The 24,277-nt window shown below is 45.7% G+C and overlaps 1 protein-coding gene across 2 annotated transcripts in view; it reads right to left on the bottom strand.

The window, feature by feature from the left end:
• PARM1 (prostate androgen-regulated mucin-like protein 1) overlaps positions 1-24,277 on the bottom strand; it is a 110,542-nt gene that overhangs the window by 4,013 nt on the left and 82,252 nt on the right. For both annotated transcript variants that reach the window (XM_040481163.1, XM_040481164.1), the window contains exon 3: positions 10,824-10,902. In XM_040481163.1, coding sequence (XP_040337097.1) covers positions 10,824-10,902 — 79 coding nt within the window. The remainder of the gene's footprint in view (positions 1-10,823; positions 10,903-24,277) is intronic.

A 24,277-nucleotide genomic window follows, 5' to 3' on the forward strand; every position in this document is an offset into this window, starting at 1 on the left:
TTGTTATTTGAATTAAAAAAAAATATTGTGCTGGAGTGGGGCCAGAGGATTAAAACTCTCTCGGTCATCAGGTTTTACTGCTTATCGTTATTTTCAGGCAAGACTATTTGATCAGAGCCTCCCTGAACCTGCTGTTTTATAAGAGACATTCACGACATCAATACTACGAAAATAAAAGCAAAAGATAGATCTTTACTTTCATTTTTCTTTGCTTTCTCATTGGAATGAACAGGGAGTTGAATAAATTACCAATAAATAAGGAAAGTGAAGCAAGAGATAGAGATAAGCCATAAGTGGGAATGTACTGAACTTGTAGCTTGTTTCAATATATTAACAAGGCTAAACAAGAAGAATTGGGTGTGCTGGGATCCCAGCCAGGTTTGGATAAATCGTATAATACTGTAGAGAGAGAAAGACAAACACATTTGTGTGTGTGTGTGTGTGAGAGAGAGAGAGAGAAGAAAAGAGAGAGAGGGGTAAGAGGAGAACAATGACCCTTTTAAACTATCTCTCTAGGTCAGAACTTCTTAGATCATGCACGTTTTAGATGGAAATCAGGAGGCTTCAGATCGGTACTCGTGGCGTCCAAGAGGTGAAAACAATCTCACTTTCAAGATTAGGAAGGTGAGGCTTAAGAAACCTATGCGACTCTGTCCACGTGATTTAATGGTAGAGCTGGTACTGAAACCTGGTCTCCTGGCCCTGTTCTGCAACACCACTTCACCTAATTTCACTCCGAATAGCAGTCTGTACGAATGTCACCGCTGTCAGGTCGAGGGGGTTTTCTTTACTCAACTTCATGAAGACTGGTACCATTCAACATAGCTGCATTTTCTAACAGCTGTGCTTTGGCTCCCTTAGATGGTAAACCTCTTGGGGGCAGCCTACGTCTTACCTTCCTTTGAATTTTCTGGACATCTAGTATGTTGCTCTTACTGCGGTGGCTCTTTCATAAATATTTGATGATGAGTGCTTACATCAGGTACAGATAAATAGTGTATATGGAGTTTGCTTGGTCGATACCATCAGGGATTAGTCTGGCCCGTGGCAATTCATCGTACAGTGTAACCGCGGCAAAGTGAAAATATTATTAAAGAATACAAAGGGTCAAAGCCATCACTTTGACCTTAATTGTAGGGAGAGGAAAGAGAAGTATAGCTAAATTTCTCTCATGCAGTGATGTGGCTTCAAAGCACCCAGCACCGTGCTCACAGGCCCTGGGAATCAATGGCACTCTGCTGTCAGTGTCCTTTTGCGGTACCGTATGGTTTAGGGAGCTAACAGCAGAACCCGGGGAGGACAAAACAGGGAGTGATTTATGTTAAGCCCTGGCTTTGCGGCTTCCTTCTCAAATGACTTGGCTCTAACAGGAAGCAGCCCTTCCTACTCCCCTCCTCCCTAACTGCTGATGCCTTGTGACAACTGGTACCTGTGGTGGTGACGTTGGTGGTTTGAGGCCTTTTCCACAACTGCAAAATAGTACCTATTTTAAGACAACTGTAGCATCAGTACTTAACGGAACTCCATTGTCTTTGGAAATGAATGAGGTGTTTTACTTGTGCTGAAACAAACTTATTTTAGATCTACCCTATGACCCAGCAATAGCACTGCTAGGAATTTGCCCAACGGATACAGGAGTGCTGATGCATAGGGGCACTCGTACCCCAATGTTTATAGCAGCATTTTCAACAATAGCCAAATTATGGAAAGAGCCTAAATGTCCATCAACTGATGAATGGATAAAGAAATTGTGGTTTATATACACAATGGAGTACTACAGGGCAATGAGAAAGAACGAAATATGGCCCTTTGTAGCAACGTGGATGGAACTGGAGAGTGTTATGCTAAGTGAAAGAAGTCATACAGAGAAAGACAGATACTGTATGTTTTCACTCTTATGTGGATCCTGAGAAACTGAACAGAAGACTGTGGAGGAGGGGAAGGAAAAAAAAAGTTAGAGAGGGGGGGAGGCAAACCATAACAGACTCTTAAAAACTGAGAACAGGGGCGCCTGGGTGGCGCAGTCGGTTAAGCGTCCGACTTCAGCCAGGTCACGATCTCGCGCTCCGTGAGTTCGAGCCCCGCGTCAGGCTCGCATCAGGCTCTGGGCTGATGGCTCAGAGCCTGGAGCCTGTTTCTGATTCTGTGTCTCCCTCTCTCTCTGCCCCTCCCCCGTTCATGCTCTGTCTCTCTCTGTCCCAAAAATAAATAAGCGTTGAAAAAAAAAAAAATTAAAAAAAAAAAAAAAAAACTGAGAACAAACTGAGAGTCGATGGGGGGGGGGAGGGAGGGGAGGGTGGGTGATGGGTATGGAGGAGGGCACCTGTTGGGATGAGCACTGGGTGCCATATGGAAACCAATTTGACAATAAATTTCATATTAAAAAAAAAGGGAAGAAAACACATTCCCCTTTGTAAGAATCAACCCCAGTTCTCAATGAAGGGTCCAGCTTTGTTTATTGTGACACCTCCCAAAGTTCTCACCTCTTTAGTCGAGGAGTGAGTCTTGCCATTCAATTGTTAGCTCTTATTATGTGCTAAGAAGACGAGATGTAAAGATGAGAAAGATATGGCTTAGTGCTGGGAAAACACAGCCTAACCTGCCGCTCATTAGTCATTGGTAATTAAGCCTTCAGACTCTTATCATCCATTTGCAAAGCCAGTTCGGTGCAGCTGCCACTGTCTCCTTTGTTTCTGTTGGTGGCTTTCTCTGTCATTTCCCTGACTGGCTCCTTTCATTTCAGTAGTCACTGAAACCTTACGATCTATTAGGCCCGATTCTGGAGCTGGGAGAATGGCCACGGTCCCTGTCCTCAGGGACTTTACAATCTCCTGGGGGCCGACACAATAAATAAGACATGAAAAATAATAGGATGAATGGTAATATGTGCAACAGAAGACAACAAAGCAATGAAGGAGAATAAGGAGTTCCAAACGTGAGGTGGGGACTGTAACCACGAATATGGTTGGTGATCAGAAAAGGTCTCACTAAAATGACATTTGAACGGACAGGTAAACCAGGTGTGGGATGGGCCATGTGAAGGCCCGCCAGGAACTGCACAGGCAGAGAGAACAGGAGTGCAGAGGCTCTGAGGAAGGAGCAAACAACACATCTGTGTGGTAGCTACTGAACTACGATTGTTTCAAAATAAATTATTTATTGGAATGATTTTGGATTTATAGAAAAAATGCAAGGATGGTACAAAGAATTCACATATGGCCCCCACCCAACTTCCATTGATATTGACCTCTTATTTAGCCATTGTGCATTTGTCAAAACTAGGGAATTAGCATTGTCAGCTATAGTTTTGGAGCCGAGAAAAACTGTGACTCTTAGGGGTAGATTTATTTGCCCACAGTTCCTGAAGCAAGTTAGTGGCAGAATGAGTATTCTAATTTAGGAATCAGTTTCTGCCTTTCTACTAAAATCCCAATAATGGAAACATTCCAAACATTGATTTTCAAGGTGTTCTTCCCATGGTCTGGGTTTCTTTTAAAGAGCAGCTGTTTTAAATTTATCTTTAAGTAACGACCTCTACTGGGGCGCATGGGTGGCTCAGTCAGTTGAGTGTTCAACTCTGGTCATGATCTCAGAGTAGTGGGATCCAACCCCACATCGGGCTCCACACTGAGCGTGGAACCCACTTGGGATTCTCTCTCTCTCTCTCTCTCTCTCTGCCCCCACCACTTGCACGTGCTCTAAGATAAAATTTTTTTTAAAAAATAACCTTTACTTTGAAGGAGTAGATGAAATTTATTTTTTATTTTAAAATTATCTGCCAGTATCATACTGGCAGGCTCTCATCACTTGTTTATTTGTAAACAAGTTCAGAGTCAGGAGGTCACTAACGAAGTGTATGGTTTCATAGATTCCCAGAGCTTCCCCTCCTCTAAATCTAGTTTCCCTTTATTTGGAATAAATGAACACTGCCCATTGCACCCTAACTTTCCTATCCAGAATTATTCACTCAGCCAGGAACTGTTTATGAAACAATTATTACATGTCAAGTACTGCCAGGGGCTTTCTATCCTTCTAGTGGAGGAGACCGACCAAGAATACAATGATTCCAGGACAGGGAACGGAGTGGTACAAAGGAGAGGTGTGCAGCTAGGAACTCACCCTGGAGAGGGTGGGAGGGAGGCTTCCCAGAGAGGGTCTCTTTTGAGATAGACAACCTGGAATTAGGCAGATAAAAGAGAGGTGAGCCAAACACCTGTGCCCGAGGGATCAACCTGTCCAAAGTAGCCAAGACATGAACCAGTGGGGGCATTGTATCTAGAATGTGTGTGTGTCTGGTGTGTTGGAGATGGGGGTAGATCAGGGTCACTCAAAGTATGGTTCTCACACCCAGCGGCACTGGCCTCACCTGTGAGCTGCCACACGGAATCAGAACCTATGGGGACCAGCCCCAGGAAACCACGGTGGCGCTTTTTTTGTTTTTGTTTTGCGGGGGGAATGTCTTGAAATTTATTTATTCTAAAGACCCATGAATAACAGATATAGGAACAGGGACAATGGTCACAAGGAAGACACTTGAAGAAGAAAAAGCGATGAAATGATTATATAAATGAGTTCAGATAGAAATACAAATTTTTCCAATCATAAACATTTTTATAGATTGGTAATTTCTTTTCTTTCTTTTTTAAGTTTATTTATTTGAGAGAAAGAGAGATAAAGAGAGACAGCAAGCATGAGTGGGGGAGGGACAGAGGGAGGAGAGAGAGAATCCTAAGCAGGCTCCACACTGTCAGCGTGGAGCCTGACACGGGGCTCGATCCCATGAACCATGAGCTCATGACCTGAGCCGAAATCAAGAGTCAGACGCTTAACTGAGCCACACAGGCATCCCTAGATTGCTATTTTCTAATCTTACATGTTTTCTCAGATTGGTATTAGCCTATAGGTGGATTAAATTGGTTGCTAAGCTTAAATATGCTGATTTAGAACATGACAATGAGCTGCCTAATGTCCATCAAAGGCTTTTTTCCTGTTTAGCAGACAGACAAGGAGCGCCTAACTTTGCTTAGATAAGCCATGGACACATCCTGGGGATAAAATACAGGGTACTAAATTAATTTTCATTTTCATTTAAGACCGACTTCCTTCATGAAGACTCTGTCTAGTATCACCTCTGAACATCTTCCCCTTTTTTTGAACTTCCGTCAAATAAGGTTGAACATTACTAAACTGGGTTTAGGGGAACATTTAGGAGGCATTGCTAACATTGCTGGGCGATCACATGAAAAGGAACCGTGTTTTTAATTACCCCCCCCCCATTGATTCTTATGCACATTAAAATCTCAGAACCACCGAGGTACAGAATCAAGTCAGTCAGACTTACAGAATGCCAAAAGCTGATCCGAAAAAGTCAACCTGCAAGTAACAGATTCTAGAAGACCTTAGACTTTATGGCTGGGCCCTACTCTTCAAACCTACCAACATCCAAAAGGAATCCCGTGGTATAAAATGTGGCCACTGAAAGACTTCAAGCAAGACAGGTGACTTCTAAGAGAATGCCCTGTCGTGTCTCTAAATCAAGATCACATTTATTTTTGTGACGGGAACAGCCCCTGTTGTCCATGTGGGTTACCCACACCTAATTATAGCAGCATCCACATTGCTGGCGATAGCAGATACGGTCTCCTGCACAGGGGATTATCTCGTGGCAGAACAGCTTTGAGCCAATTTAAACACAGCACACCCGACTTACCTCGTTCTTCAATCATCACTAATTAAAGCCACCCTTCTGCAAGAGGCAGGCAGGGCTCTTGCTTCCTTTTAAAGTTGCAAACAGGCCCTGAGATCAAGAGTGCTCAGAGATGGTTTCTGTTTATGAACATGTAACGTGGATGCAACCGCACGGGCGTTTAGAAGAAGCACAACTGAAACCGCCAAGTGGAACACGGAAGTCTGTACATCGGCGTGTAATTGGAAAACGGAGCTGCTGTGTCATCTTCCCCCCTCTCCTCTGATCCCTGCCTACCCAATGGGACTGTTGACCTCTACCGTTCTACCGAGCACCTAAGTAGTAAGCGCTGCATTAACAACCATTAGTGACAGGACGTCGTCCTTCCATCGTGCTCACCCTGAACCCAGTGCTGAAGGTTTCTCTCTGGTACAATTTAATCCTCATACCAATTCCGAGCTATGTACTAGGTATCAGTAGTAGTTAGGTAGTTGTATTACCTAACCTGAGTTAGGTATTAGTACTATACTACTGATATAAATATAACTATATACGGTTATAGAATACAAAACTGATCACAAAGTGCGTAATACATTTGCGCTAGAGCACATGTTCTTAACCACCCTGCTGCACGGTCTTTGCAGGTACCATACGTTCATCACTCCATTTCATCTTCAAAAGAACCTTGAAAGAAGGGTGTTATCCACTCGATGTTTGCAGATGAAGAAATTCAGGATCAGGGAGGTTATCATTTGTCCAAGGCCACTTAAATAGTAAGTAAAAGGGTCAGTGCTGAACTTGACTGCAAAGCCCACGTTCCTCCCTCCGCACGATGCCACTGCAAGCTAAAATGCGGGGTTGGTAATAGAGAAGAGCCCTGCAAGGTTCAGGGCAGCTCATTTTTACGTCGCTTCCAAAAGTGGCTTAGATTACAGAAAGAGATGGTTCCCTAGGCGGGGGGTATTGTGACAAAACTAGAGGTCATGGGTCCCTGAAGGACAGGAGTGTGGAAAGAGATGGCTGAATTTACCAACGCCTTCAGAGAGAATTAAGATTTAGGAAAAGGGGCAACTACTGAGCCACTGCTGGCAGAGCTGACAGGATGTGGCCCTCGTCTGGTTGTGAGGCTGCCCTTTGAGGCAGACACTTCTTTTGCATTTGCAGGGACACTGGCTGGGCCAGGGTGATAGCCCGTGGTCACACGCCAGCAACTAATGGTTCCCTCACGGGCTGTGATTTCAGTCACTTTCCGCCCAAGCCAAGTGAGCTGAAAGACCACAGAAAACAGACCGCTTGTCATGTTCTATTTCTCAGAAATCGGGGATGATAGAAATGGAATAAACTTCCAGCCAAGGAAAAACCCGCCCTTAGGTATACACACACACATGCATGCACACAGGCAGGCCCCCATGCACACACGCACACGCACGTACACACACACATTTGTCGACTTAGCCAAATGTATTTTTGATGAATGATCAGTGGGGCTTTCCAAGAATCTGGCAAAACAACACTTGAAGCACTTTTAGCCCAGCCTTAAGATGCACGAGGGCTCTTAACCTCCTTATGTTACCGTTTTGCCAAAATAATTAACAGAGCAGCAGAAAGGGGTTTTCCTTAGGGGGTTTCTAAAGAGGGGTCTGATCACTTTACCCATCCTTAAATGTGTAGTCCCAAAGATAAATAACAACCTCAAACCTATACCACTGGGGCTTTTCTACATTTAAGACGGAGGGCCTACACGGGGAGGGAAGCCATGACGAATTCAGTGTAATCATTCACTGAGTTCACCTCGTGTTGAGAATGCCCGGAGAAGATACACTTTAAATTTTTAAAATAAAACGTGATGCAACTTTAATCAGCACTCATTAGAACCAATTTTTATGACCTGCTAGCAAAATATTCCAAACACAGTACATTCTGCGATGGGAGCACTGTGTCTCATCACTGATGGGACCCCAGTGCTAGAAAGGTAACTGGCACACCGCTAATGCTCACGAACTAGAATGCACCTGTTCCGCTGAGAGCCCTTCCCGCTGACAACTTTGATGATGGTGGTGATGATGATGGCAGTGCTAGGTACCTGGGAAGCAACGTCCATTAATTTTCCCAACAATGCTACCAAGTAGTTAATACCGTGGCCCTTATTTTTACGGGGGAGGGAGAAGTGAGGGCTCGTGAAGCTCTGTGACATTTTCAGGTCACACCAGAGCCTGCTAAGAAGTGGTAGAGTGTGGATTCAAACCGAGGTCTCCCTGCTTCTGGAGTCTGAATTTTTTTTTAAGGTTATTTATTGATTTTGAGAGAGAGAGAGAGAGAGAGAGAGACAGAGGACATGAGTGGGGAAGGGGCAGAGAGAGAGAAAGAGAGAGATTCCCAAGCAGGCTCCACACTGTCAGCACAGAGGCCGATGTGGGGCTCGAACCCATGAACTGTGAAATCACGACCTGAGCTGAGGTCAAGAGCCAGACCCCTAACCGACTGAGCCACCCAGGAGCCCCTGGAGTCTAATTTTTAATCATGGTTCTAGACTGCCTGTCTGTAGTCAGTGGTTTGAGACAGTAATCTTGAATTCTCGCCTGGAGTCAACATGAAGAGTCTTTAGATTCTTTCAAGATCCTTTTTGGCAAGTGCACGGCGAGAGGAGAGTGTTTTATTTCACTCCACATTCCAGTGGACGTCACACTTTTTGTGACACAGCCCTTAAGAAACTCACCACTGTGACAACAAAATGGTTCTCAAATTTACCCTTTTCTCAAAGTTCCTTTTCTGCCTCCTCCCACCCCAACACGGAGAAACTGGCTACAAAGAGGGAATGAGGTCCCCAGACTAGTTCATAAAAGCCAACTTAACTCAGAATTACAATGGTGTATCTGCAGTGATAAACTAGTAGGGAAACCAGCTGGAAAAGAGTACCATTTAGTAAGATATAATTCATAAAATTAAGTTTTCTGGTCAAGGAAATACAGACTTAATGGAGAAAAAAATTTTTTAAACTACGAAGGAGACAAAGATGCTTTTATAAAGGCTTTTAGACACAGGTGACACTGGCCCTTTAATTCCAATTTCTCTTTGAAACCTGGCTTTCCTGTGCTTTGTACCTTAGATACAGGTGATAGTACCAGGCGCTATCATATTTAACACCATCGTTCGATTGATCCTGTGCACAATTGAGAACAAAAGATGGAGGGAGATAACAGGGCAAGAGGAGTGGAAGGGCACCTGGGTGGCTCAGTTGGTTAAGCGTCCTGAGTTTGGCTCAGGTCACGATCTCACAGTTTGTGAGTTTGAGCCTCATACTGGGCTCTGTGCTGACTGCATGGAGCCTGCTTAGGATTCCATCTCCCTCTCTCTCTCTCTCTCTCTGCCCCTCCCCTGTGCTCTCTCTTTCTCTCTCAAAAATGAATAAATTAACATTTTTAAAAAAAGGGAAAGAGGCGGGAGAGTTGGTGAGGGTTGGTTTGGGCTGGGGTGGCCAAGGGAAATGAGACAGGGCAGCCATGGAGACATGTGAAGTGTGATAGAGATGATAAATGAAGTCCGTGAGATCCACGGAGGCAAGCAGGCCAGGAGGGAAGCCCCGGATGTGCACCTCTTGAGGAAGAAGCGCAGCTGAAGGAAAACCAGCGAGGAGTGTACATGTGTGTGCACGGCAGTGCCTGAGTGTCTAGGTATTCTTTTTTATTTTTTATTTTTTTAGTTTTTTAACATTTGCTTATTATTGAGAGACAGAGAGAGACAGAACATGAGCATGGGAGGGGCAGAGAGAGGGGGAGACACAGGATCCGAAGCAGGCTCCAGGCTCTGAGCTGTCAGCACAGAGCCTGACGCGGGGCACGAACTCACAAACCTCGAGATCGTGACCTGAGCCGAAGTCGGACGCTCAACAGTGCGTCTAGACGGCGATTAACAGCCAGGACAAAAGTAATGAGGCACTTAGATAGCAAAGAACAAGGGCACCAAACTGGAAAGGAAGCTTTCTGGAAGACGTGATGTGAAAGCTTTGCACGAGAGGCAGCTAGAAGAAAAGCCTTCAGGGAGGGGGACCAGCCAGAGCCAAGGGCCTGGAGAGAAAAAGAGCCTGGCATAGTCTGTAAGAATTGGGCAGACAGCCAGCGCACCTGTGGCTCTGTGGTTAGGAGGGAGACGTGTCATGAGTGAGAAGAGGTAAGGCAGGCCCCGCGAGTGACCTTGAAGGTCAAGCTGAAGGGTTAGAACTTAACTCTCAGTGCAGGGGGAAGCCACTGGGGGCTTTTAAGGGAGGGAGCACCGGGGCCACCATAAAGATGGCTGCAGCTGTTGAGAAGAGAATGGGTTGGAGGTCAGAGAGGGGCTGTTCTCACCATGGCCGCACGTGCCCCTCTGTCCCTTATTAGAGGCACCGCACAGACCGGCATGGCGAACAAGACTGTTGCTTGCCATGAGGCATGATTTCGCCGTGAGGACCCTCGGTGTAAGTCATGTGGTTTTGAGCCGTTGGGATTTCACAAAGCAGGAGACAACAAAAGTGGGCGCTCATAGTCTACTGCAAGTTTCTATGTGACTAGGGCAAGTAAAACCTCAGCTACCATCTGTGATCACCTTCATTTCATAAAAGAGGAGATATTTTGAAACCAAAGATAGGACATAATCTCAGAGGGGAAAACCCCATTTTATAGAGAATACACTACACTTTCCATGTATTTTCAACATTTTTGCTTTAGAACCCGTGAAAACCTCCTTATCGACCAGGTACACAGCCACACATCAGTGTTCCGTACGTCGATATTCAGGAACCACTGAGCTCACGCCTCTACCCACTTCACAAGTGAGGAACCTGAGGTCCAGGAGGCAAGTGGCCTTCTCAGGGTAAAGGGGGTAGTTAAGGGCAGAGGGCCAAGGCTTCAGCCTCCTGACTACACGTTCATTCTTGTCCCGTTACGTCATCGTGCCGCATATTTATTCTGCTTATTTATTCTGCTTTGCCAACATTCAGATACTGTACCATCTATTCCGGTCCAATGTGTAGTGCACCGGCCACTTTTACTTCCCTGCCAGGATTTCCAAGAACTAAGTACGTATCAGGAAACAAGCACTCAGCAATCCAGCTCTAATGGAATCCTTCTCTTCATAAAGAAGAAAGTGTGGTGCGTCTCACCTGATCTTCAGATACGCTGCAACTCCGAACACCAACAATACCACGGCAATGACAGTCACCGTAATGGCGGCGATGCTGCCTGTGGAGGAGGAGAGGCACAGAGAGAGATGAAGGAAGGCATTCGTTTCAGATCAGTCTGCACAGAAGTCAGAGCTAGCATGAAACCCAGGATCTTAATTCTGTCACCAAAATGCTTCTCATTCTAGGAGAGATTTGTTAAATGACCAACACTATTAAGACCTTTTGGCTGGTCTGGAGTTCCGGAAACAAGTCAACAGTAACATTTTTTGCTTTAAGGATGACACAACCTGTTGCTGTTGCTATTGGTTTTTGCGGGGATTTTCGGGGACTCTTGTCTCAAATCTCCTGACACCCTGTTTCCTTCTTCTATAGGCTCGGGCTCCTCTTTCTATCCCTTGTGAAATCTTGGGAGGCTTAGGGTGTTCTATTCAAGGGTCACTACAAAGTAATGTGGTTGGTTTTTAAATAAGCCAGACCCACACAGCCGGATCAGTAGTGTCTGCCTCAAAAGGATCACCTTGGTGGGAGAAGCGCTCATTTTAACGATGCCATCAGATCATGTTTTAAAACTCCTTCTTGGAAAGTGTGTCAAACTTTCATCCTTGAAAGGTGAATTCGGTTTTGTGGAGAGTAAAGTCAAGTTTGGTGTAAAAATAAGGTCAAGTCTGATAGGTAACACCACTTTCTGTGTATAGAAATAACCAGATGTAATTATAAAGTAACATGAACGTTTCATTGTGTAGTTTGAAATCTGGCTCCAAAGGCAACTATTAATGAGCAGCTAAAAAACCCTTTGAGCATGTAGCCTTATGAGAATAGCCACACTGCTTCCAAGTATTACAACTTTGCAGCACAATGCTCTCTTTGTGTGAGCTTTGGATTGTGATGTATATACTTCAGTTTTGTTTCACCTGGGAAATGCCAAGAATCAATTGGGCTCTTGTCCCCTAATAATTAAAGTGACTTTTTTTCGATGCTAAAGCTGGTGTTAGGGACCCCATCAGTGCACTGAGAAACTATTTACCACTGCAACCAACGCATGGGGCCCTTCGTCACACTGGAAAGAGCATCAGGGATCGGGAGTCCGAATATGTAGATCCAAGTGTGGCCCCATCGCGGTTAGCTGCGTATGTAGCACGGGTTATTTAGGTAACACCGACTTGGCATGCCCATCACCTGCAGCAACCGAGAGAGAAGAGCTGCTCCACCCCCCACACAACTTGAGGAGGGATTAAATGAGGAGCCATGCGCGCCAAGCCCAAGTCTTATCCAAAGCGTACCGTCCTGCACTGGTGCCCGTCTGTCGTGTACTGGACCTCAAAGGTGATGGATCTGCCCCACGCTTTTGGAGGTTTACCGTTTGTAGGTTATTTTGCCATTTCTCCTTTTATTCCTTTCTCTCTCTTATGAATGCCTTTTGTATATTGTTCTTATTAGACCTTTCCACCAAAGGAATTAGAGCAGAGCTAAGAAGCAAATCAGTCTACTTACTTATTAACTCTTTATTAACTCCCCAAAAGCTCTGGGTGAAAGAAGGCTACATCAAACATCCACGCGCTGCTGGTTATGTCTCTCAAAGGGAGCCAAGGAGGTCCGCTGCTAACCCTGAGGCTAAGACCAGAGCTTGACGTGTCTACACAGACTGACCACATTCCACCGTTTCAGAGTTGCCACACGTGTGGACGCTCACATGCCTACCTCCTTGCTCCTGGAATCCTTCAGAACCAGCTTAGTACAATTATCAGGGTAATCCTTTTCTCCTTGTTACTACTGTAAAGATAGAACTGTGGCACGGAATGGTCCAATGTACAGATCGGATCGAGTAGAGAGAGTTCAAGGTCAGATCCCCTGATGGAAAACTTCCACTCCTCCTCTGAAAGGCTGCACTTGGCTTTGCGGCCTCCAAACTGTGCTGAAATTAGAACAATTCAAAGTTCACGGAAGCCTCTTAACAGCTCTTTTAAAAGAGCTTGTGAAATGAGGATTATGACTGCAACGTAAGGTGCTGGGGGCCTTTCAAGACTCACAGAGATACAGTGGTTGCAATTAGGAGCAGCTGAAACGCTGACCTTTAAATTTAATTTGCCCCTTTCAAAAAAATGGGAAAAGAGACAAAATAGAGTTGATTTCTCTCTGAGACGACTCTTTCTTGCTCCCGCAGAGTTTAATGCAGGAAACTGTGGGTTTGACCTTTTTCAGAGTTTCTTTCCTAACCCTAGGCAGTTGGATCTCCTCCAAATCCATGATTTACTGGATATATTTATGTATCGCCTCTCTCCAGAGATAAATCAGGCAGTTCCCCAAGTCAAGTGCCGTTCTCAAAAAAATGGCAAGCGATAGAGTGACCCGCTGCCCCTCTAAGTGGCTGCTGGACGTCTAGCTCTCGAAGCCCCGATCCTCAAATGGGGCTCTCAAGGTCATCCTACCTTGTTCACAAGAGGGCAGCCCCTGCGACCAGAGCTGGGATTAGCAGGTGATTTTTCCCCCTGCTGGGCTCTTGAGGGCAGCTGGGCAAAGGGGCCCTTCTGAGGGTTGGTCCTGCTCCACATGAGGTAGAATAGGTCGTACTTCAATATCAGGACCACTTATGAACTATTCTGCCACCCGCTGGCTCTCCTCACAGGGTGCCAACCAAGGGAGCAAGGGTCCTCTGAAAGTCGATCTCTATCAGGCCCCGAGCCTAGGAGGTCTTGTGTGGCAAGCCTGCTCTGCCCCCCACAGCAGCTACCTTCTGAAGCAGCGAAGCAGCGGGGAACCTCATCCTGGGAAGTTCCGCACCTCGGGGCATCATGGTTCCAGCATAATGGGTTGCTGAGCCAACATTAGCACAACTTTTATGGTAACTGAAAAGGCTTGATTTCCTCCTGGTGAAAACAAATGTCACTTCCCCCAGAGTTCTGTTTAAACCAAACTGGAATTTCCCTTCTCCTCCTACTTAGTCTTTTTTCAAGGAGGGGCAGGGAGAGAGAAAAGGAGGAATGTGTGGCTGGCCAGGGAAGGCTTTGCCCATTGAGGAAGGTATGGGCACTTGTGGGCAGGGTGCTGTGAGTGGGGGATGGGGAGGAGGCTGGCATTTCACTTCCTCCTTACTGGGGTTTGCCAGTTACCGACTGGGTGTGACTCATGCTGTAAAGCCCTGGAGCCAGAAGGAATTAGAGAGAATTGGAGGAAACTTATCTGTATATTTTACAAGCTGAGACGCAAGAATATTCCACTGTGCTAGCACATTCCACTGTGCCAACATGTTCGGCCTGACCAGAGGGTTGCTGAAGATCCACGCAAAGCCTCCTTGAAAACTGGGCCTCTCTGGAGGCTGGGATTTCTCAGGGTGCCATTTTGCCACTTTCATAACAACTCAGAACAAAAATAAACAAGCTAAAGGACAACCATAGTTGTCTCTGCACGCAGGTTACTTTGGGCCAGTACGTGCCCAGAGCCTTACAGCCATCAGGTCTCTTAAGTCTCTTTAGGAGACGAGTGGAATTATCCCCACTTTATGGATGAGAAAGTTAGGGCTCAGGGAAATGAAGAGCTTGGTTCAGATCTTACAGTTTGATAAATGGTTACGCTAACATCTGAACCCGGACTATTTCATCGCATGCTTTGTATTTGTAATCACTAATATACACGTTACGTCCACTGGCCCTTCTCTTAGCTTGGCCAGCTCCTTCCCTTTCCTCATGACCTAACTAAATATCAACCCTTCCGAGCGGCTTTCTTGACACCCCCACACGAATTACCACGTTACTGTGGGTTCTCAACTCTTCGTGTCCGCTTCTTTCAAATGCTGTGTGTTGCATTTATAAGCTTCGCCAGGCAGGTTCTAACCATATTCATCTCTTCCAGTTCTTCCTGCCCTCTCAACCCCAGATGCAGTCTCTAGTCCATAGTGGGTACTTGACTCATTTATTTAATGCTGAATGACGAAATGTAATGTTGGCAAAAAAAGAGAGAGAGAGAACTGGCAGTTTTGGAGCCCCATCACTGTGCTGAGAAAGTTCCCAAGCAGCAGGTTTTCTGTCTACCCATCTTGGAATCCCCTGCCCCAGGTCTTACCTGATTATCTACATGAATGACTCTATAGCCATGGTCCAACCCCTGCATCATGAGCTTGTGAGTGCCCATGGAGGACGGAGCTGGAGGAGCTATTTGGGGAACAGCCATCCAAACAGAGTCAGATGACATCCTTGAAGTAGGCAGAGCAAGCTCCCAGAAGGCTATGCTCCTGGTCAGACCTGGCACTCCAGGAGGCAGGCTGTTCCGGAGGTCATCACTTGCCCTGCTTTGAGTCTGTTCTGTGCCCTGTGCTGTCCTGGAATAAACTATGGCATCATTTTAAGGGGTCTTTCTCCTCACACCTGGTACTCACGCAACAGGCATGTCCCTTTCTTGATCACACTCCTACTAGTCCTTCACGGACATAGAAGTCTTCATACTCTGAAGGGACTCCGCTCCTATCCCAACTAACCCCTTGACCTAAAGAAGCCCACCTGTCTTAAATGTTCCTCTGGGGACTTTTCTTGTTTAAGGATTTTCTCTTTTCCCCACTTTAAACGTGGAAGAAATGTTTCATATGAAATATTCAGCAGGATACTTGTCAATCCTATGGAGGATTGGGAATATTAGGATATGGCAGGGCAAACCCGAACAACCTCTCGAAGAGCCTTCCCAGGCTCTTTAAAGGAGCTGCCATCGCTCTGAGAGCGCAGGAGGTGACAACGGGCAGCTCCTGGGTGACGAAGGTGAGCTGTCCGCAGGCGACTCCTGAACAATGTTTTCCTTGGAAATGCAACAACCGGCTTATTTAGACTGCACTCGTAAGTATTTTGACCAACTTCCTGGGTATGTGTGTGCACGTCTGATCTATTTTGAGAAGTCTGTAACAGACCTTTGGCTGTTTTTAAATATTCTTGCTCTTTTCTTTCCTTTTCCTGGTCCAGAGGGTAGGTAAGACATGGAGAAGAGGAGCAGGTGACCACTTCAGAGTGTGGCGGCCTCTCCAGCCAGGGTCACCAGAGGAAAGGAACATCTTTTCTCAAAGGAATTCTTCCTCTATAAACACAGGTGTCTGCGCATGTGCTGGAGGAGGGGCGTGGGTAGCGAGTGGGGGAGAGGCTGCAGTGCAAGACCTCCGTGTGTGCCCGATTATACTAGGAAAAGTTCCTCCAGCAATAGTCTCCTATCACACCTCTATCCTCCCAACAACAGCGATAACAGTAATAAACAACACTAAAAATGATGGTGACTGACACTTTCTTGTTATTGGCTCTGGGCCGGGCACTGTTCTATGAGCTTCACTTACTCGAATTCATGTCATTCTCGTGAGAACTTCGTAAGGCAGGTGCTCTCATTATTTTCTTCTTACAGATGGGGAAACCAAGGCACAGAGAAACTAAGGGCGGGGAGGCGCAGAGTTGATCATTAGAATTGCTGGGACCCCAGCACAGGTTGCGGAGTCCATGTTGCTTGGGGCTGGGCTCTCCTGAAACCCCGGGCTGCAGCAGTTAAGTGTGAGTCCACCTGGGGGTTAACTGGTGGCCCTGGCACCTCCTCTGCCCGCTGTCGCTGTCCGGGAACTAGGTCCTAACTCACGGCTGTGTGGCGTTTTGCGTCCTCTTGTAGGTACTGGTGAAGTTGGTCAAAGCTCTGCAATTCAGAATACTTGTAGGCAGGACTAGTTAGAAGCAGACAATAGTCACAGAACAGCGACCTAATAAGGCCATGTCCTTGGTTTCCAGCATGTGTCGGGGTCTAGAAGAAATCGCCGAGATCACTGCCCAGTGCTATTCACCGCAGCATACCAAGTCACCAGGGGTAGCTGGCAACTGCAATTCACGCTGGTGTGTGTGTGTGTGTGTGTGTGTGTGTGGGCGCGCCTGTGTGTGTAGGATGTGCTATGGGGGAGAGAAGGGAAAAAGAAAATCTCAGTTTTTGGATACTCTCACCCCAGTGGGTCCTAATTTTACCATTACTGAAGGTCACTTGGACTTTGGACCTTGAATTCTGCTTGGATTTCACTTCTGTTCCCCCCCCCCCGCCGTTCACTCTGTCCCACAACAGGGGAAGCTAAGCTTATCTCACTCTGATCCCAAATCAATCCCATGAGTTTCTCTTGAATGAGCTGCATGGGTTCCTCTGAGCTAAGGCAGTTGCCAGGTGTGGAGAAGCAACAGGCAAGGCTGTGAGGTTTCACTTCCCAGTTGCAGAGACATGTGTCAGGCTCGGGAACCACACTGGGAAGCGTAGGATTGGATGGATAGGCAGGTAGGTAGTTATGGGGGGAGGTGTATGGTACCGAATTCTGTATTTCTGTCTCTAACTTGGGGATGTCTATAAAAGTTGGAACCTTGGGGAGACATGGGAATGAGGCTGTTCTTTGAAGGATGGACAGGACTTGAATAGACAGCAATGAAGGTTTGAGTCTGGGGCCAGGTAGAGGGAGAATAGACACCTAACATTTCTAGGCTGGACATTTAGCACTGAGTCTGGAGACAGAAGCACCTCAACTGGTGTCCTTAAGTAAAAAATGGCATATTCCTTGTCCTCTCCATTTCATAGGAATATTGAGATGGGGGTGCTTTGTAAATCAGCACAAATGAAGGGGACTGTTGCGATCTTTGCAGAGCCCAGCCCCTTGACTTTAGGGTTCAGGAGTCCTAAGTACTGAGGGGTTCACTGAGTAACTTACCCAAGGTCACCCAATTTACAGTGGTGACAAAACCAAAGTCACACTCTACATAAAAGGATATAGTGGAAATTAATAGGGATCATGAAATGGTTGGTATTTGGGACCAAATCATGGAGTAGTCTCAAAGTCAGACATGGTGTCTGGGGACACCGTGACAGTATGGGGAATGGGGACCATGGAAGCGTTTTGGGCAGAGGGATGATTTGGAATAACCTTCTCAAAAATCCAGTCTTCTCTTAGAACTCATCCCCAATGACGTCTGTTCATCTTGAGCCCTCTTTTTCTAAATATTTGTCCTTTTACTTAGCATGGCACCATTTTTTAAAGTTTATTTATTTATTTTGAGAGAAAGAGAGAGCACAAGTGGGGGAGGAACAGAGAGAGAGGGAGAGAGAGAGAATCCCAAGCAAGCTCCACATGGTCAATGCAGAGCCCAACGCGGGGCTCGAACCCACAAACCGTGAGATCATGACCTGAACCAAAATCAAGAGTTGGACACTTCACTGACTGAGCCACCCAAGTGCCCCCAGCATGGCACCATTTAATAAACTTATTCTAGTATATAGCTAATACTGACACGTGTGGTTATGGGTAGTTATGCACACACACCCAAGATAAAGACGAGATATGGTATTATACTAATGGTTTTATGTGAGCACGTTCTTTCTGCTCTCTCTAGACTGAAAATCCCTTAAAGCCAGAGATACCAAATACATTTCTTTATTTGTCTAGGTCCAAAGTAAGAAATTCATAAAATATACAATTGCTTCTGAAAGCGTAGCTGTTTTTAAAATTGGACTTTATTAGCAGCTATGATGCAAATATGGAGCTCCCTTATAAGGCATACAGCTTGCACGCGAATATGCTACAGAAATGTTTTTAATTAGCAAAACCTAAATTTCCCTCCGTAAGTTAGTCCTGCTCCCCCATGCCCCATGCCCCCAAACCTTTAAGTCATTAAATTATTGCTTACTCATTTCTTCAGAATGGCGGGGGGTAATCTTTTTCAAATTTAGTCAAATATGACCGCAACTGGCATCTTTTATTTCACATTTCTACTCTTACTTAAATGCTGGTTAATGGCAGAATTGCTTAATGGGCAGATGTGGGATTCAAATTTCGGGGCAGGATCCCGAATACCTATCTTTTTCTTCTTCTGGTAATCAGAAGACCTGGTTTGGGGCCTGGTTTCACTTTCATCTAAATATTTTACCTACTTGGGTAGCATATAAAGATGTATACTGGAAATACTAATCTCTTCAAAGATGTATATTGGAAATGTCAGTATCAGGCAAATGCTTATTTCCTCTTCCTCAGTTCCCTTTCATGTGAGCACATCAGCTGTACTTCAAGGATGCAGGGAGCACAGGTTTGCAATGAATACAAGTGGGCACGGTCCCTGGTTATCATGGTTTTAAGGTTTTGTCATTTTGGGGCGCCAGGGTGGCTCTGTTGGTGAAGTGTCTGACTCTTGATTTTGTCTCAGGTCATGATCTCACGGTTTGTGAGTTCAAGCCCTGCACTGGGCTCCGTGCTGACTGGGCAGAGCCTGCTTGGGATTCTCTCTCCCCCTCTCTCTGCCCCTCCCCTGCTTGTGCTCTCTAAACAAACAAGCAAACAAACAACATGTAAAAATTCTCCATTTCACTTAACATTTGACAGTCTTTCCCAACGCAAATGAAGCCTCTTTCCCACCAGGAATTTCTTCGGGCTATGTGTTCAGGTCCCCTGATCCCAACCCCCCCATTCGACATTTATAATGTGAACTAGCTTGGGTTTCTACGAACAGCAAACAGTGCTCCCCAGCCCCTTTGCCCATGGCCAGTTTTGCAGCCTCCAGTCAACGTCAGGGGGCATTCCTCTCACTCGGCACTCCTTAGACTAAAGGAGCCCCGGGGAATGAGAATGCCCTCCTGAAACGTGGGTGAGCCCTCTGTCTGAACTCTATTCCAGAGTCTCCTCCAGGACTGCTCTGAGTTCAGTCTTGGCGCTGCAACCGTTCTCAAGGGACATCTGTAGTACTATGCTAAGAACAGTAATAACAACAGAAAGGAAAGCAAAGTCATAGCTGCCATCATTTACCATGGCTACCCTGTGCCAGGCCCTGAGCTGGGCACAGCGGGGGAGTATTTCCACTTTGGTGGTTAGGAACTGGAGGCTCCAAAAGAAGTTACCAAAAACCGGCTCCACTAGTTAGTGGGAAGGAACGGGATTCAAGCTTTAAAGCTGCATCCCCCAAACCTATGCTCTTCTAGTTTTTGTCATCAGAAGACCCGGCATACAGACCTGCCTTATAGATGCACCCACGAGCTGAGTAACCGTGGGCAAGCCACTTTACCCCTCCCTGTCTGTGTTCATGACCTCATTTGTGTCTCTGTCTCTACTTGTAAACCGAGGATTCTTTCAATCATTCACACAGCTGCTGTTTATTGTTTACGATGTGTCAAACTTTGATGAAACACACCCTGCCTCTCAGTGCCTCTCTACAAATTAAATCGTTCATTTCAAATGCTTTGCCCATCACGAAGTGCAACACAAAGGTCTCACAGGCTCTGGGCACCTTCTACCCATAAAACTCTAAAGCCAGTAAGGAACTTTGGTTCCATAGGAGATGTGAGCCAACCTGGGTATTTTAGAAATGACCGCAGATCTCAAATTCAGCGTTTGCTTCCAGTGAGGTCATGACCAAAGGAACAATGCAATTTTACCATTCAACGGAAATTCTAAGAAGGTTCACTGAATCTAACCTCTTCATTTTACAGAATGGAAGGTGATAGAAATTAAGGGATTTGGTTGAGATCAGACTCCATCAGTTGCAGAGCTGGGACGAGATACCTTTTGATTTCTGGTTTGCATTCTTTTAAATTCTCTAATTCTGGGACTCATCCTAAGTGAAGCTTTAAAGCACTGATAGCTGAGACAACAGATAGGGATAAGATCCTGGCCTCTACTTCACAGCCGTGTTTCCAAAAATCAAACATCTCCGTACCGCTGTCATGATTTTTGTCCTGTCCACACCAACCTATGCTATAATTTTCTGAACAGACGTCTTGAAGTCATTATTTTTCTTTAGATACTTACTACATAGATAGCTTCACCCTAAACAGGAATAGCTATGGAGTCATGAATTCAACATGCTGTTTTATTCTTTTCTCAAATTCACATGAAGACAAAAACCAGTCTTTATTAGGACAAAAAGGGTTCGCCACCTTGCATGCTATCCACCCAGAGTAGGGACCACACTCTGGGCACACGGCTCCCAGGAACATCAATTTCTCAAAGGGGTTGGGAGATGAGATGCTGGGGTTGGGGGGTGAGGCACCGGCCCTCAGGGCCCCGAAAGAGGCCAAAAAAACCAGAGAGCAGAGAGCTGGGGCCAGGAGCATCTGCCCTGTCAACTCCTGTCCCTGCCCCTGGGAATGCAGCAGCTTTATGAATACTGCTTCTTGGTGAAGGCCCAAGTTGGTGGAAATGTGACATAGGAGTGACAACTGTCTCACCCTGCCTCACCCACTCCCAGGAGCGGTGCAGACACGAGGGAGGACTTCACTTCTGGGTCCATCAAGCTAAGCCCTATGTCTGCCCCTTCACATGCGCTATGCCAGTTTCTGCCCTTCTCAGCTCTCTCCTGCAGGACAAATTTGCAGTGCCTGGCTTTATAGCCTAGCATAATTAGTTTTAAATTACTTTATACAAGGTATATAATTCAGCCTAGGCTGAATTATAACTTCTTTACAAAAATGTTTTTTAATGTTTATTTATTTTTGAGGAGTGGGGGGAGAGGCAGAGAGAGAGGGAGACATAGAATCCGAAGCAGGCTCTAGGCTCTGAGCTGTCAGCACAGAGCCCGATGCGGGGCTTGAACTCATAAACTGTGAGATCGTGACCTGAGCCGGAGTCGGACGCTTAACCCAGGCACCCCTGGACTGAGTTATAACTTCTAACGAGCTAAGAGAACTACAACTTGCCATGGGGTGAGAGGGGGGGGGATTTCAGCTCAGATTCCTGGGGCAGAGGGAAGGCGGGCAGGGTCGGAGAACAGAGAATCCCCTCTATGGTTTGCCCCAGATGAAGGAGAATTCTCTTTCCTGTTCTGAAAATTCTGATCTCTAAGTATGAGCGGGTCAGCTGTGTCATGTCAGGTCACCTAACTCCTTGACTGGGGGACAGATATTTCTATTCAGGAGTCAAGTCAGAAAGAGGAAAAGAAATCCCTAAATCACTCTGCTACCCGAGTATCCTTAATGCAATTCGCGTTGAAATTATGGAAAATAATTCCCTGGGGTTCTTTCAGGTGGGAACAACCAACTACACGGCAGTGGGGAGGAGGAGGAGTGTGGGGGCTGAGAAGTCAGCCTTTTGTGGCCCCTGACTTTCAACAGTAAGGGACCAGGTTGAGAATCTCAACTCGGAAGTCATCCCTTTGTGAATTCCACGGAGGGGGTGAATAATGGATGGCACTGCTTGCTTAAAAGCTGTCACTGATCTCCATGGACTCCATGGACGGGGAGGTTTTTGTTATTGTTCCTTCAGTATTTCAATGAGGACAATGAGGCATGACCATGGATAAATCAATTCTGGGTAAAATAAATCAGCAAAGTTGGCCCAGGCTCTTTTTGAGACTCACCCAGTCTGCAAGGCAAGGCTCAGGGTCCTTTGGGGTTCACCAGCCTTAGTAAGTGAGACCTTCCACACTGGTGTTCCCTTGAGGACATAAGCAAGAAGGAAGGGAGGAACCTCTCAGAGCCCGAGATAGAGACCTAACCCTATTTGCCAAGCGGTGTGCAAATGTATGACTTTTATCATGGAATATGGGTGGAGAGCAGAGAGTTACAGTTTCAGGACACCTGTTCCAATACTTACCTTGGCCAATGGCAGTGACACTAGTGTAATTAATGCAGCCCAAGGACTCAGGGATCTCTGCAGAACCATTAATTAATTTAGCCTTGCCTCCATGTATTTAGCCACCTAGGCCAGGTAGAAATCTGCTTTTGGATATTATTATTTTACCAAATTTTAATTTTTCCCAGACTCAGCCCCCAAGGTTTTAGCGTTAAAAACTTTGGAAAGAAAATAATTTCCGGGGCGCCTGGGTGCCTCAGTTGGTTAAGTGTCTGACTTTGGCTCAGGTCATGATCTCACGGTTCCTGAGTTCAAACCCCGCAGCAGGTTCTGTGCTGACAGCTCAGAGCCTGGAGCCTGCTTCAAATTCTGTGTCTCCTCCTCTCTCTGCCCCTCCCCTGCTTGTGCTCTGTCTCTCTCTCTCTCAAAAATATATAAACATTAAAAAAAAAAAGGAAAATAATTTCCAAACTTTGATGCCTGTAAAGAGAAGAGTGAAACCCTAGCTCCTAACTGGCCACACTCAGGGGCCAGTGGGTCCTTGGCAAAATCCTAGCTCGGCTTTTGTATCCCCGTCTCCCCGCAAGATTTCTTTTCTCCCTGCTAGAAATCTCCAGTTGTTGGAGATTTCTCTACCCTTTCCCTCTGCGTTTCCCAAGTTCCACAAAAGAGTTACTATTTCAAATGTGAACCTAGTTATTTCTCCTTTACACGCTCTTTTGATTATCCTTTTCTGTACTGTGTTATAGATGGGTACTTAAATGGATCCTTATTACCTAATATTTACAGTAATAATCCTTTTGGGAGTCTTAAAGTGTTGTACAAACATCCCATTTTTTTCAAGTTGAGAAAATCAAAGTCTAGAAGAGTCAGACTCTTGTTGGTATCCACACAGAGAGCTGGAAACCCACTGTAATAATAATAATAGCTAACATTTACTTAGTGTGAACTGTGCAAAAGACACTTTATATATTCTTGTCTCAGTTAATGCTAGTAAGCACCCTATAAGGCAAGTACTGCAATTCTGTTGTCCTTGTTTCATAGATGAGGAAAACGTGATACTCAACGACAAACAAACTTGTGCACGTCTCCTCTCCAACAAGTGGCGTCGGTGGAATCTGAACCAGGCAGTCTCTTGCCAAAGTTTGTAATTCTTACCCCTCTTGGAGCCTGTCTTCAAAGTGACCCCACAATTTCTCCAAACAGAAATACGGCAAAAGTGTTTTTGATGGCCCACCTCCACGGACTCACTGAGATTTTATGATTTTAACCTAAATTCACCTTCGGTTTTGAGACTGTGGTCCCCCCCCCCCCCGAAGGTTGGGAGTCTGATGATAAAGGGAAGGTACCGTGACATAAGATGCTGGTTCTTACTGGCCAATATTTTCCTTTCGTGAGACCGGAGAAACAAGGCATGCTGAGGGCAATATCAATTAAGCATCCAGTATGCGTTCTAGAACACACTGGGGTGGGATTTTTACATTCTTATCTGATAAAGATGATGGATTGGTGCCGATCCGTTTTCACTTTCCTGTTATTATTTCATGATGAAAAAGACATGATCTTTGCAGTGCAAAGATTACGGTAAAGGGTCTGGATATAGAACTGGTTCTGTTCCAACCAGTTTCCCCAGTGAGACAGTAAGCCACAGATTCATTAATGATATCAGCTGTGCTTATAAGCTAAATCCCACTCTCTCAGTGAAGCATTTCCAGAATCACTTTAGTCATATACGACTGGTGAAATTATTTGAAACAGAAAGTAAGAAAGTGTTCCATGGAGACAGAAACTCTCCAAATGTAATGAAAGGTGATGCTAAGACAATTAAAATACGGGATGGAGTTGCACCCCTACCAGGTAACAACATAAATGGTAACTAGCTGGTTTCATTACCTTGACGTGT

Source organism: Herpailurus yagouaroundi, unplaced genomic scaffold (genome assembly GCF_014898765.1).
Source record: "Herpailurus yagouaroundi ecotype Mexico unplaced genomic scaffold, PumYag 28, whole genome shotgun sequence".
Lineage (NCBI taxonomy): Eukaryota > Metazoa > Chordata > Mammalia > Carnivora > Felidae > Herpailurus > Herpailurus yagouaroundi.